The sequence below is a fragment of the Ochlerotatus camptorhynchus genome, unplaced genomic scaffold, assembly GCF_037179485.1.
Source record: "Ochlerotatus camptorhynchus isolate MF236.1 unplaced genomic scaffold, CSIRO-AGI_Acam_v1.1 ptg000070l, whole genome shotgun sequence".
In the NCBI taxonomy this organism is placed as follows: Eukaryota; Metazoa; Arthropoda; class Insecta; order Diptera; family Culicidae; genus Ochlerotatus; species Ochlerotatus camptorhynchus.
In genome coordinates this window covers 7591529-7605447 of record NW_027040560.1, presented here as the reverse complement: position 1 = coordinate 7605447, position 13919 = coordinate 7591529, and the positions used below count along the sequence as shown (strand labels likewise).

General features: G+C 40.5%; 1 protein-coding gene across 1 annotated transcript; it reads left to right on the top strand.

The window, feature by feature from the left end:
* Positions 1-47: 47 nt before the first annotated feature.
* Positions 48-1674, top strand: Fancl (E3 ubiquitin-protein ligase Fancl). The gene is made up of 3 exons (XM_065217011.1): positions 48-231; positions 328-1227; positions 1289-1674. Exons 1-3 carry the CDS (start codon positions 136-138, stop codon positions 1427-1429), a joined length of 1137 nt encoding a protein of 378 aa, XP_065073083.1. The 5' UTR covers positions 48-135; the 3' UTR covers positions 1430-1674.
* The last annotated feature ends 12245 nt before the right edge of the window (positions 1675-13919 follow it).

Sequence of the window (13919 nt, the reverse complement as noted above, 5' to 3'; positions counted from 1 at the left end):
GTGTAATTCAGCTGTCACTTTGCGATTGTGTTGGTGACCAACAACTACTGTCTGTCTAAACAAGCCCGGTAAGTTACAAACTTTCGGCTAAAAACTCTATCAATCCAGTTTATAATGTGACAAAAACTTCGGAATATGTCGCCAAATATAGTAGTGAAAACTAATTTCCTGCAAAAGTATCCATTCCTGGTCGAAACGAGAACCAATCGATTCATCGGGTGCTACGGCGGTGTAAGTACACGTAAATAAAAACAATCAAACAGGCATCGGTCTGGAAAAACGAAACAATTACACCATTAGTGCACCAATCACATCTTTGCGTTACAGAAATTCACAATGCAGCTAACGTTACCGTCGTTTCCGGAAACCACTCGATCAAGTCTTGGGGTCTTCGATGGATTGCAACCAGTAGATGTGCAGGATATGCTTGTTTTGGGGAATATTAACGAACTTTTGGATAATGTAGTTAAATTTCTCGATGGACATCAAGGGCACTGCAGAAAAGAAGCCACGATGAATGTGAATTCATTGCAGAAAATTCTCAAACAAATAGCTGCAATAAAACACGATCACTGTTGTAAAGTTTTCACAAATTCCGACTTATCCAAACTGAAGCTGACTGGTTTCAAATCGATTGATGCCCATTTTCTGGAAATGGTGCGAATTTCGGACACGGATTTCCAAGTAACGTCACACAGCCTTCCCGATCTTGGGTCGTCGGTCGAGCCGTTCAAATGGCATGCATCCGTCGAAACGCATGTGGCATCGTTTGTTCAAATTTTTGATCAGTTGGAGGAGTTCTACAGCAACTTGCACACGCTGGACGAGCTGTGCCATGTGGTTGAACCGGCGGACATCGACACCCGCAGCACGTGGCGAATAATCAAATTCAACCGGAAGGTTTTTCTGAAGATCACACTGCATCCGCTGCAGCCAACGTCAGTTGTGGTTGCATTTCTCGGTCCCACCATTGAGATCGAGTATCTTCGGGAGTTGTACAATGGGAAAATGGAAGACTGGGATCCGGACAGCAACGTCTACACCAATCTACTGAGGATATTTGAAATTATGGCCTTTCCCATGCCAATGGAGCAGCCCGGGGAGGATGGTGAAGGCACGGCGTGTGGGATTTGTATGTCCTATCGAGATGATCAGTACAAGATCCCCATAATTTCCTGCGACAATGAAAAATGTTCGCTGATATTTCACATCGGCTGTCTGAGAGAGGTAAGAGTTTAACTTTAAATATTGAAAATTGGAATTATTTGGACTTTCATCTATATTTCAGTGGTTCATGTCATTGAAGGACAGTCGAACGTTCTTTGCTATCTCAGTGGGAACTTGTCCGTACTGTAAGCAGAAAGTATCGTCTAGTTTTGACGAACTATTGAGTAATTTGGAACTGACTCAAACTAAACCAGCAACGTAGAGGAAATAGAGGCCAATGTGCATGTCTGCGCTCAGCATTTCACAAACACCGGATGATGACAGCCTTATTTCCGTATTCCGTGCACGTTTTCCCCGTATGTAGTTTAATTTCGATTTTACTTTTGTTCCGTCGCTGATGGCCCGCTTGGCCACGGATCATGGCGAGATGATAGCAGTGCGTCTATTTGCGAATTCAGTTCGACGTGTTTTGCAGCAGCTATCTTACTCTGTTGAAAGCAAATTACATGTAGGTGGACATTTTCGAATAGTAATAGGAATGCGTTTCAATTTTAATGAGAACACCTTATTGCGTAATTTAACCCGTCTTTGAGAGTTGGTACATTTCCAGTTATTGAAGTTCATATATAATCGGAAAATATTAGCCGAATTTCGCGCCTTCTTAATTAATCATCCCGCGACTTTCGCTAAATGCTTTAAAAAAAGAGAAGGCACCGTCTGATCTGCAATTGCAGTCACGAATGTCCACAACAACATATGGTACCCCCATCGCCACCACACGGCAGGTGATTTGTATTTCGCGCATCGTTTGCAGCAATATACCGACGCTATATGGGTGTTGTTGTTGGTTGGTTGGGTAGTAGGTATGGGCTTATTGATCGATTAAACTCCAAACTTACGACCGCGATGATCGTGGCTGAAGGAACTAATAAAAGTGAAGCGCGTGAACGCGATGGATTTTAGGCGTGAAATTTGGTTCGATTAGCAAAAGGTTTTCGTCTTTGATCACGCAAACCAAAGCTGACTTGGTAAAAGGGCGGCTTAGAACAAACGGTTTATTGCTCGAGGACGAGCTTGGTTGATGGGGAAATCCTAAGTTTACAAATCCTTATACTGGCGGTTGGCATTCCAATTAAGGGTGGTAAATAATCAACTGAAAATTATCGACTTATTATAATACAATTTATAGCTAAATCCAGGTAATAAAAAAGTTTCAGATCTAACCAGATAGCAGCGACATCCAGCGATTCACGGCACAAGTTCATACACGGGAGGAAAAACTATTCAGTGGTGGACTCTTGAGGCAAGTTAAAGTCAAAGTAGTTACAGGCAACGTCTGAGTACTTCGGCACAAGAGGAATTTCTGCAATATAATATAAGACGCGAAACGCAAAAGCTGAGAGCACTTCCTCGCCACTTCCAAAATTTCCGAGATTCATTGACAACTAAGACAACCACCGACACCTCGGCCTAAGCCTTAACCATCCTGACCTGATTAAGCCTGATTTTTTAGGTAGGGGAAATGACGGCTTCGGCATGACAGACTATTTTCGGCAACCCAAATTGAAACACTATTTTCACTGGATTTTCTTAGGAAAACACTTCGCTGAATGCATGCAAACGATTCTTTATGCTTTCAGCTTCAATTTGACTATATTTTTGCCACTGAGAAAAAGCAATCTAGCAAGGTTTTCTTGAAATGCAACACACGCACTACAAATTGTAGCTGATTTCGAGTTGCCGATAATAGAACAGCAGATTTACATGCAGTTCAAATGGAACGGTTGCCGAAGAAAAACTGGTTGCCGACAATACTCGCTCTCACTAGAGAAGATTGAAGCTTTGTAAAAGCGTTTCAAAACAGTTTTTGTCAATTCTTTCGACTGAAATTGTTAGAGCAGCTGGCAGCAAAAGATTGTAAACAAACCAATACTGCATATGTGTGCGTTCCTTAGGTAAAAAGGCTATAGAAAGAAGGTCGCTGCTTAGGTTGCCGAGAATACGTAAATTCCCCTAAGTGATATTTGAAAAAAACAACAATCCGGCAACCCTGCTGACATGGGATTTTGACATTCAGTTGCTTTTTTAAACTAGCAGGGGCCCAACTAAAAATCCTCCCAGGTTTTAAAAGCCCATCTACCGAATTTCGACTGTAGTTAATTAATGGATAATAATGAATAATACTAATAATAACAATATGAAAGCAGATGTTCACAGAAAAATCTCAAAATCAGGGGAAACATGTCAGAAGGGTCTAATTCAAAACGTAAACAATGACTTGGATCGTCGATTTCTTACGAATGACTACACACCCACTCAAACTAACTAAATCATCTGACAGAGAAACGTTTGTTCTATGATCTAGTGTAGTCAGATTCCGTGGGTGTGTGGTCATTCAAGAGAAATCGACGTTCAAAGTCATTGTTTACGTTTCGAGATATACCCTTCTGACATGTTTCCCCTGAAAAGTTTCTGCCTAACATCACAAACAGACAGACATAACTCTAAGAAGAATATTCCCATGCATTGATTTGCTACCGGAGCATCCATCGTTCATGCAATGTTTTCAGTAGTTGCTTCCCAACAAACTTTGGGAGCAGAATAAGAACTTATTCAGTCAAAGCTATGCTTCTGTAGCAAAGAAATAGTTTTTTTTTCAACCTTTAATCAGCGCAAATTGGTTGTTAGGTTTTCCCCTAAGAGGAAGAGGTGACAATTGGCTTCTTCCTCTTTTATTTCTATCTCTATCTCTATCTTTATCTATCTCTATCTTTATCTTACGCACATGAAATCGGCCAATCAGGAGCTGGTTCACGTTTGACAGAAAAGTGGTTCATTTTTGCCCCCGTATTGTCACCTCTTCTCTTAGGTTTTCCCTAAAGAGCCTGAATTTATAAAGAGGTGACATCTTATCCATTTGACAGGTCTTCTGCTCGATTGGAATGACTTTTCCTATGACTTTGACAGATAATCGATTGTTCCAATTTTGACAAGTCGTCTCTTTATAAATTCAGGCTCTTTAGTTTTCCCTTGTTCTGTCAACACGTCAGCTGTATTGAATAAAAATAAAAAGATGCCAGTCAGTGCTGTCAGTTCTACCAAATTTTTTGTAATGGAGTGCCCTTTCTACTGTTGGAAGTAAGTAGTGAAAGCCCCTGGATACGCGCATCTATCATGTGAGTCTCTATAGTGGCTCCCAAGATCGAGAATGACAGCTGCCGTATGAGTGTGTATGAGTGCGTGAGAGTGAGAGACTGACGAAGCATAAATTGCTGATGTGTGTACAATTTATGTTTGTTGACTAGTCCATTGTAACTTGTAAATAAAGACGCACGTAGAACGTAGTCCGCGGTTATTTTTCTTTGGTATCACGCGACTCCCGAGACGGGTGTTTATTGTCCGGTAGTTCGGTTTGGATAAACCTGTGTACATCTGCTTGCGCTGGGATCCCCACAGGTTATGGGCCCAGATCCGTGAAGAAAGTAATAGTGGAAAAGTGTTCTCCGGTGGAGGAGACATTTTGTGTGGATTGCGTTGCGTTTGTGCTTTGTTTACGAGAAGATTTCCCCCGGCGGGTGTATGTGCTGTTGTCCGCAGCTGAACGTTTTTGTCGGGTGAAATTGTGCTGTTGGCAGTGGAGTATCGGCCAAGTGTGTAGCACGGAACGGAATACGAAACGGAAAAGGTTTTGTTCGAGGAGGAGAAATTTTGTTTTTCTCTCCTGTACGGGCTGAAGTGCAAACTTATTGTTTGCTGGTCCGGTCTCTAAAAGTGCGATTGTTTGAACTGAAGAAGTACGCTTCGTTCGGAAAAAGCTTATAGTGGAATAAGAAAGAACACTTTGTGGAAAGTATCGAATTGTGAACATTGTTCGCTCGACCGTGCGCGTAGTGTTTTTGTTTCGTGGAAAATGGCCGAGACGAAGATAACATTAGACCGGTTGAACGATTTTAATTGGGCAACTTGGAAGTTCCGGATGGAGTTGTTGCTACAGCAGCTTGGACGAGGAACAACGAAAAGGCTCGAGCGACGATCGGTTTGGCGCTAGAAGATGGTCAGCTGTGCCATGTTATGGGAGCTGCTAGTGCAAAGGAGATGTGGGACAAGCTCAAAGGCTACCACGAGCGAGGGTCTCTGTCGAACAAGATCCATGTACTGCGGAGATTGTGCTCGATGCGGCTGAAAGAAGATGGCAGTATGTCGGAGCATCTAGTCCAAGCGTCAGAGTTGGTTCACCGACTAGCCAGCATGGGAGAGCCGTTGAAGGAACATCTTGTTGTGGCGATTTTGTTGTCAAGTTTGCCGGAGACGTACAACCCGCTCGTTACTGCTCTTGAAGGCCGTCCAGAAGAAGACCTGAAGCTGGAGTACGTGAAAGGTAAGCTTCTAGATGAGTGGCGGAGAAGATGCGAGAACAAAGTGCATGAAAAGGCCAGTGAAATGGCGATGAAAACCACAATGCGATCGGAAGAACGGAGAAGTTTTGTACGGGTTTGTTACCATTGCAAGCAAGAAGGGCACTTGCGGCGAAATTGTCCTGTGTTGATGGCGGAGAGGCAGCAGAACCAAGCGAAGTCGATGGTGGTTAAGCAATCGGATGCCGGTAGCATTGGCAGTAGTCGAGGAGTGTGCTTCACGACGACGACTGCAAGTGATGTGTCGATTGACGGTCGTTGGATCATCGACACTGGCTGTACGAAGCACATGGCTGGTTCGACGGCGAGCTTCGACAGCATGACGTTTTGCGAAGAGAAGGTGTCGTTGGCGGACGGGAGAAATGTAACTTCCAGAGGAACCGGACATGGAAGGATCGTTGGAGTCGGCTTGGAAGGCGAGTCCGTTGACATGCAACTGAAGGGATTGCTGTATGTGCCTGGATTGTCCGGAAGTGTGCTGTCAGTGAGCCAAATCACAAGCAATGGCTATGATGTGCTGTTTGGTGTGAAGGATTGCAGAATCCAGAAAGGCAAAAAGGTTGTTGCTATAGGTGACCGGATCGGAGGGCTGTACTACCTAAGGCAGCCGGTAGTGACGTAAAGCAGGAGGAGTGCTACGGAACAGGAGGAGTGTTGTAAGTAGATGCAGTAGTGGGCTTCACTAAGGAGGAGTGTTGGAAGTAAGTAGTGAAAGCCCCTGGATACGCGCATCTATCATGTGAGTCTCTATAGTGGCTCCCAAGATCGAGAATGACAGCTGCCGTATGAGTGTGTATGAGTGCGTGAGAGTGAGAGACTGACGAAGCATAAATTGCTGATGTGTGTACAATTTATGTTTGTTGACTAGTCCATTGTAACTTGTAAATAAAGACGCACGTAGAACGTAGTCCGCGGTTATTTTTCTTTGGTATCACGCGACTCCCGAGACGGGTGTTTATTGTCCGGTAGTTCGGTTTGGATAAACCTGTGTACATCTGCTTGCGCTGGGATCCCCACATCTACCACCGCTCATCACTTTAATGTGTACACAGCAAACCAATATATTGCAGATTTTGCAACTGATTTGACTCCTGCGCTAGAAATAAGTACACAGTCGAAATTTCCCCACTGGTCATAACATTTCAATATTGAGCTACTTTAATTTTTCTAGAGAACGAATTCATTAGTGTAGCTTCCCGCATAAACGCGAACCATCACATGACCTTACCGATAATGGTTATAAATTGTTTATAATCCCTGCTAAACTTCAACTGAAATGGTTATGGAACTATATTAGAACGTTTTTACTTATGGTTTGAGAACATTAATGGTTATGGTTATGGTAGTCAGTAAGGTCCATTAATGGTTTTGTATTATCGCTCAACTTTACGTGAAATATATCCTGAATTGGTAATCAGTAATTTACGGGCAACCAATTCGCGATATACTCCACATAAAGTTGATCGATGTTACAAAACCATTCATGGACCTTACTGGTTACCATAACCATTACCATTAATGTTCTCAAACCATAAGTTAAAAGGTTTTAGTATAGTTTTCTTTCCGAAAATGTATGGAGAAAACAAGAATTTTGAATGGTAATGGTTCTTAACAACCCATTATTTGTAAGGTCCACTTCCAAAAAACTATAATACTTAAGGTTAAAACTTTATCATTAAACGTTCATGTAAAGTTCCATAACCATTTCAGTTGAAGTTTAGCAGGGATTATAAACAATTTATAACCATTATCGGTAAGGTCAATTTATGGTTCGCGCTTATGCGGGTTTCCCGTACTGTTCTAAACCTGCTAATGCTTTCAAATAAGTCAATTTTTAAGTTTTTTGGCCTGAGCGAAAATTTAATGCGCAATTATTTTGACGTAGGACTACGTCTGTGATTTCTATATGGGGGTACACTTTGTGAATACCGAAAATGGAAAAGTAACAAAATTATGAAAGATTTCGAACGTTAATAACTCAGCTGCCCCTGGACCAATTTCAATAATTTTATCAAAAATCGATCAGTTCTACGCATCTGTTAAACTTAAAACTTTGTCATTTTTCAAAATGTCAATATTGAAAATTTAACGCATGTTTAACTGTTGCTATGATAGTTAAAATTATCACCGATTGCCTACGAAAAGCGATTTCCCTAACACAGATTTCAAAGTTGAATTCCAACCGGTCGCACCAAACAGTGTTTATTCAATCACCGCGTGGTGAGTGGTGGTGTTTTCCAGAACACAAGGAAAGGCTGCCTGCAAGCAGTGAGCTGCAGCCCACATGAGCATGCATAGAAGGAGGAAGAAGCCGCACCGCTATTGATCGGAATCAGTTGCTCGTCGTGAGCCGCTATGGGCCATCTTTGCCAAGCGCGTCATACTAAAGAGTATAAACAGCAGTTTACAAATAAGATTTATTATATAAGACTATGTAGTCCTACGTCACCATTGCGTACAATCCCATAGGGCTGTACCTTGTAGTTTTTTGCACAAGAGTCTAAAGTGGTACAAAATGCGCAATTTATTCATTATGATATATTGAACATCAACTGGTAAAAGTCCTAATTGATGTCCTAACGATCATATAACCAGAGATGGCAACAGTACATTTTTTGCAAAACCATCGTCCAGAGCAAAACAGCCAGCACGCGGGCGGTTGTGTGTTTCTACATTACAAGCATACAGCGGAGATAGAGAATAGGAAAAATGTCGTAGCCCATTATTTTCCAAACAGTTTATTGAAATTACAATTTAGCTGCAAGCTTACGTGTGACAGTAAATTATCAACTCCCTTATTTACGCATCATTTTAAAATTTATGCTTATGAGTGCTTAGTATTAATTCTTATCTTATATTCCATGCAATAGACCTCAAATAAATGCTATAATTAGTCAGAAATTAGCAAAATTCTACATGACATAAATTTCATTGTACGAAAATGTTCTGTCGCCTGCAGAAAACAGTTTAGAAATGTCATGACATTTTTCCGCTTGCCAGTTTGTGTTTGTATGTCTTCTCTATGGTCATTGCACAAAGTATCAAATGTTAACGAAAAAACGTTAAACTCCAGTACTCGTGCCACCACTGATGATGATAATTGTCTACCACTCATTGTAGCACGGAAACTCCTCACTGTTTGATCTCACTCTGATTGTCCTCAACATGTCAGTGTATGAATGGCCAAAAACGGGTTTGGTGGATCGATAGGTAAATTCATCTATACGCCTCCACGGGATGGTAGAGGATCTCCTTCCAGCCACATGATCATACAATGTGTGTGTGTGTGTGTATGTGTGTATTCCCTCAAATCCCCACTGGCCGGCAGTGTTATATTATGGAAGAACTCTCTCTACAATGTATCCGTCGCATTTATGGTCATTGTAGACAGCTTTAGTCCGGGAGTTAGAAGGTGATAGCTCTATTGCAGATCCAGCAACCTATTTCAGAATGCAGGGTTGTTACAAGATTTTATAAATTTGATCCGCGAAATCCGCGATTTCTCAAAAGAAATCCGCGACTTCAAATACAAATCCGCGACAAAAAAAAACTGTTTTCATTGCCTAAAAATAGCATTTGTGTACTACTACATGGCATTTCAAGCTAATTGGTTATAGCATATTAGATTTATGCCTTAAATTTCTTTGAAGTACTTTCGCATTTTAATTGAGAGATTTCTATGCCTGTACCATCCTATGCCCAAGGAAGTAGAGAAATTTTCCAACCCGAAAAATTAATAGACCGGACTGGCCTGCGCCTTTACCGACTGAGCTAAAGGAGTATCGTTTGTAACCTTTGAATTTAAAAAAAAAGAATAACATTGTATCATCTTTAGTTATTTATGTATAGTATAAATTCTGAGCAATAGTGAACATAATAAAACACCCTTACATTATGAGATTCTATTTAAAAATACCGGCCTAGATTTGATGAAACATTATTAAAAAAAAATAATGCTTTTTCATTTGAAATGCAAATTTTCTTGAAAATTAACCAGAGACGAATTTTGCTTTCCTAAATGTTGTAGTTAGTTTGGCTCTAGTTTTCTCAATTTTTTACCGATTCAAACCAAACACCCTGCACATAATCGAGAAATTACCAAAGTTTCATAAGTCACGCTTGTTGGTCACGTCGCGGTTGTGTATCTACACGGATATTCCTTGGGTTCTGCCCAATGGTGAGACATTTTTATGATATTTTTTTTTTCTTTTATGAACCTAGCACTTTTCGTTGTCAAATTATAACCGAATCGTATAAATGTGACTTTGTGGATCATGCACGACTCATTACTGTGTATACCGGAAATTATAGGTTTTCCAAATCGTCTAGGACATCAGTTGATTTGTTCTACTAGATCAACTAAGACTGCAATAATGTCTGTAGTATCGAAAAATGTCCAATCAGATTCAAAATGTCTATGTGGATCATGCATGATCTATTTTCGAGTAAACCAGATATTCAAGGTTCTTCAAATCGTCCTGGAGTTCAGATAATTTGATCTACTAGATCAACCGAGATTGGGACAATGTCTTTAGTATCGAAATATTTCCAGACAGATGCACAGTGTCTATGTGGATCATGCATGAACTATTGTCATGTATACCAGATGTTTTAAGTACTCCAAATCGTTCTGGGCCTCATAGCCTAGTCAGTAAAGGCACGGTATTACTAAGCCGGAGGCGGCGGGTTTGATTCCCGGTCCAGTCGAGGGAATCTTTCGGGCTGGAAATTTTCTCGACTTCCCTGGGAATAGAGTATAATTGTGTTTGCCACATAATATACAAATTTATGCATTGGTATTGGCATCGAAAGCTCTCAATTAATAACTTTGAGAGTGCATTTAGAACACTAAGTTGAGAGCATGCAATAAGCTAATATGCACTAATCAATAAGCTTGAAATGCGAATAATAAGAATAAGAAATCGTTCTGGAGTTCAGATGATTTATTCAACTAGATCAACCATGACTGGGATGAAGTCTGTAGCATCAAAATATGTCCAAACAGATTCATAGTCTATATGGATAATGTTTAATTATTTCCACGTATACCAGATGATCTAGTTTCTGCAAATCGTCCTGCAGTTCAGATGAGTTGTTTTACTAGATCAACAAAGACTAGGATAATATCTGTAGTATCGAATATCGATTTGGAAATCCTAGAACATTTGGCATGATCCACATAGACACTGCAAATTTGTTTGGGCATATTTCGATACTACAGATATTGAATTAGTCTTGGGTGATCTAGTAGAAAAATAACCTGATCTACAGAATGATTTCAAACCTATAACATCTTGTATACGTAGGTCGTATAAGTCGGGTACAATGAACGGCGCCGGTGGTGTAGTGGTAAGCGTGATTACCTCACACCCCAGCAGGCCTGGGTTCAATCCCAGTCGGCGCCGCCGGGATGTTCTGAGGCATAACATCTCTAATCACGCCTTCCTTCGGATGGGAAGTAAAGCCGTTGGTCCCTGGTTCATGAGTTGATGGGTCGATAGGTAGGGTCCAGGTGTGGGAGCTGCCTTCCTGGCACGTCGGTAGCATTGGTGCTCAGCACGGAAAACAAGATCGACGGAAAAAACAAACCAAAGGAAAAAAAAAAAAAAGTCGGGTACAATCCACATAGACACTTTGAATCTGTTTGGACATATTTCGATACTACAGACATTATTGCAGTCTTGGTTGATATAGTAGAACAAATCAACTGAACTCCAGTACGATTTGGAGAACCTAGAATATCCGGTATACATGGCAATTACCCGCATATATACGATTTGTTTATGATTTGACAACGAAAAATGCTATGTTCTTATTGGAAAAAAGGAAAATGTCTCACATTGGACAGACTTCAGGAAATTTCCGTGTAAATCCGGTGTGACTTATGGAATTGAGATCATTATTCGATTATTTACAGGGTATTTGGTTTGAACCGGTCAAAAATGGAGAGCCAAATGAACAACAAAATTGATGACAGCAAAATAATCCGGGCCGTAAGGTTACAATGAATTCCACATTTTTTGTGTCAGCACATCAGTCCCTTCGCGATTTTCGCGACATCATTTAATGTTTTCGCGATTTTCGCGACTGAAAGTTCAAATCCGCTACAAATCCGCGAAAATCGCGAAATCTGCGTCTGTTGTAACAGCCCTGAGAATGTCTGGAGAGTTACGCCCATTCCGAGGCTACTTTCACTCGCAATAAGCACCGCATGTATGCACCACCGTTATCAAATGGATATTGGTTATGTATACACACTTCCAGGTTCGAAAATATGTTTGGAATCCCTTTGCCTTTTTTTTCTAACGCTTCGTATTTCATTCCGTGCTTCACCGGCAATTTCCTTCCGTTAGATCGTCCTTGATAGGTTCTAATATAATTCCGCCTTTTTTGGTCGGTTTCATGTCCACCATCTGTCATTGAATTGCCATGGTGATCTGGGACGAGGCTCACGTCCAATGTTGCTGGTCCATCGAGCGCTCCTAAAACCCTACAGTAAAAGAATGGACGTCTGTCAAAAGTTTTTCCAACCGAACCGTCAAAATGCACCGCTTTGCTCGATTGGAACAGCTTTCTTCATTTTTGTGGTGACAATCGTTCATACTTAAACTAGAGGGCTTTAAGCGCTCCGTGTGCGAAAAGAGAATGAAAGAAATACGAAAGGGATCAGTTTTAAGAAGTGACAGTTTCATCAGATTCTCCAACTTACCATACTCAAGCAAAGTAAGCTATATTGCAACTATATGGTTACTTGGGTACTCATATGGCCGTCAGAATGGTTCATCGGTTGCGAAGTGAAGTATTTCTGAAAGTGATGCGTCGATTTTATCTTTTGTTAATAACTCGCTAAGGTTTTATGGAAATTGATACAACATTACCCTCGACATTACCATTAGATATTTCTCTGAACAAGTGTTGGTAGGTTTTAAACACTTTTGCTCGCCAGACATTCCATTGTTCTGCAAAATCCACGGTTTGGTTTTGCATTCTTTTGAAATCATATTCAACCTAAAAAATAATATTGCTACTGTTTATACTGAAATTTTAGTGCATTAAGTGGTTATACCATAGAGGTAATTCTAAGACTAGAAGGTCCCGAAATAACGTGCTCAACTTTTTGGCTCAGCTCTGGTACTCTCTTCGGTCCCAAGCTAATCGATTCACCCCTCGAAACATAGGAAAAACCAATAACCCCTCATTTTATCTGTCAAACTTTCATAGCGAATCAAAACAAACATTGCGTTGTACTAGAATTTCGACTAGAATAAGGTACGTTAATCGTTTGCTTGGGACCAATAGGCTACTAAAGTGGTGAGCCAATTTAAAATCGTTAGTTTCGTATTGATTGTTGGTTATACTCACTAATTCACCCTCAAATGCCAAACTAACGGGAAATACTTCGAGAAAAGAGTAGAAGTCATGATTTTCCCGATACCGATACTCGAAGGTTGATGTCCATAACTGGTTGATCCTGTTTCTGTTTTCGGTAATCGGGACAATAAATTTAAGTTCTTCCACCTGAAACAATCAAAATGACCGAATTGTAATGATTAATATTACTAATACTTTTAGTTTTGGAGCAGTGTAATACAGTAATCAAATCTACAAGATCGTACAGATTGGAGTTAATCACTATCATTTCTAATTGAGGTAGAATTAAGGCCTAATTGCGTTCATTGATTCTTTTCATCGACTTTTTCTTACGTTAATAAATCAGCTGCATAAACCTTTCCCGTTGTGTTTGACGATTTGGACCATGAAGACAATCGAGCGAAGCAATTGAACCCTAATTCTAGCTTAAACTAGATTTTATAATCTTAACAAAATATTCGATTGAGCTGAAATAATTCCAAAGGAATCTTGTTTTCAAAATAATTGCAAAGGTATTTTAAGAAAGATTCAGAATAAATTCTTATTAGAGTGTCAAGGAGAGTGTTTGGGCAGGATTCGAATGAAATTCTTAGGAGAGTGTCAGGGTAATTTCAGCGAAAATTCAATGGTAGGGGAGAATGGTATAAAATGCTTCCCGGCACAGAACACACATTTTCTTTTCATTCATTCCATGCAAACTCAAATCATGCGTAAGAGGACCCCCCCCCCCCAACAAACAATTCAGAGTCACAAATAAGCATATATATTGAGATGAGCAAAATGGAGAATCGAACAGTCTTGAGGAATTCCCTCTCAGACTTCAAACAACTTACAAACACAACGCCGAATCCTCGACCGAGGAAAGCAAAGGGAACAGTACTCTCGTGAAAACTCACGCCGAGCACACTCACCACAACCTAGTGATATAAACACTATTGAACAAAATAGATTTAATACTTTTTACCA

Excerpts from the sequence above, each read along its gene's own strand:
- Fancl (XM_065217011.1), top strand. The coding sequence starts at position 136 with ATGTCGCCAAATATAGTAGTGAAAACTAATTTCCTGCAAAAGTATCCA. Across the intron at positions 232-327 it reads TCATCGGGTGCTACGGCGGT|AAATTCACAATGCAGCTAAC; the intron begins GTAAGTACACGT and ends TTTGCGTTACAG. Across the intron at positions 1,228-1,288 it reads ACATCGGCTGTCTGAGAGAG|TGGTTCATGTCATTGAAGGA; the intron begins GTAAGAGTTTAA and ends TCTATATTTCAG.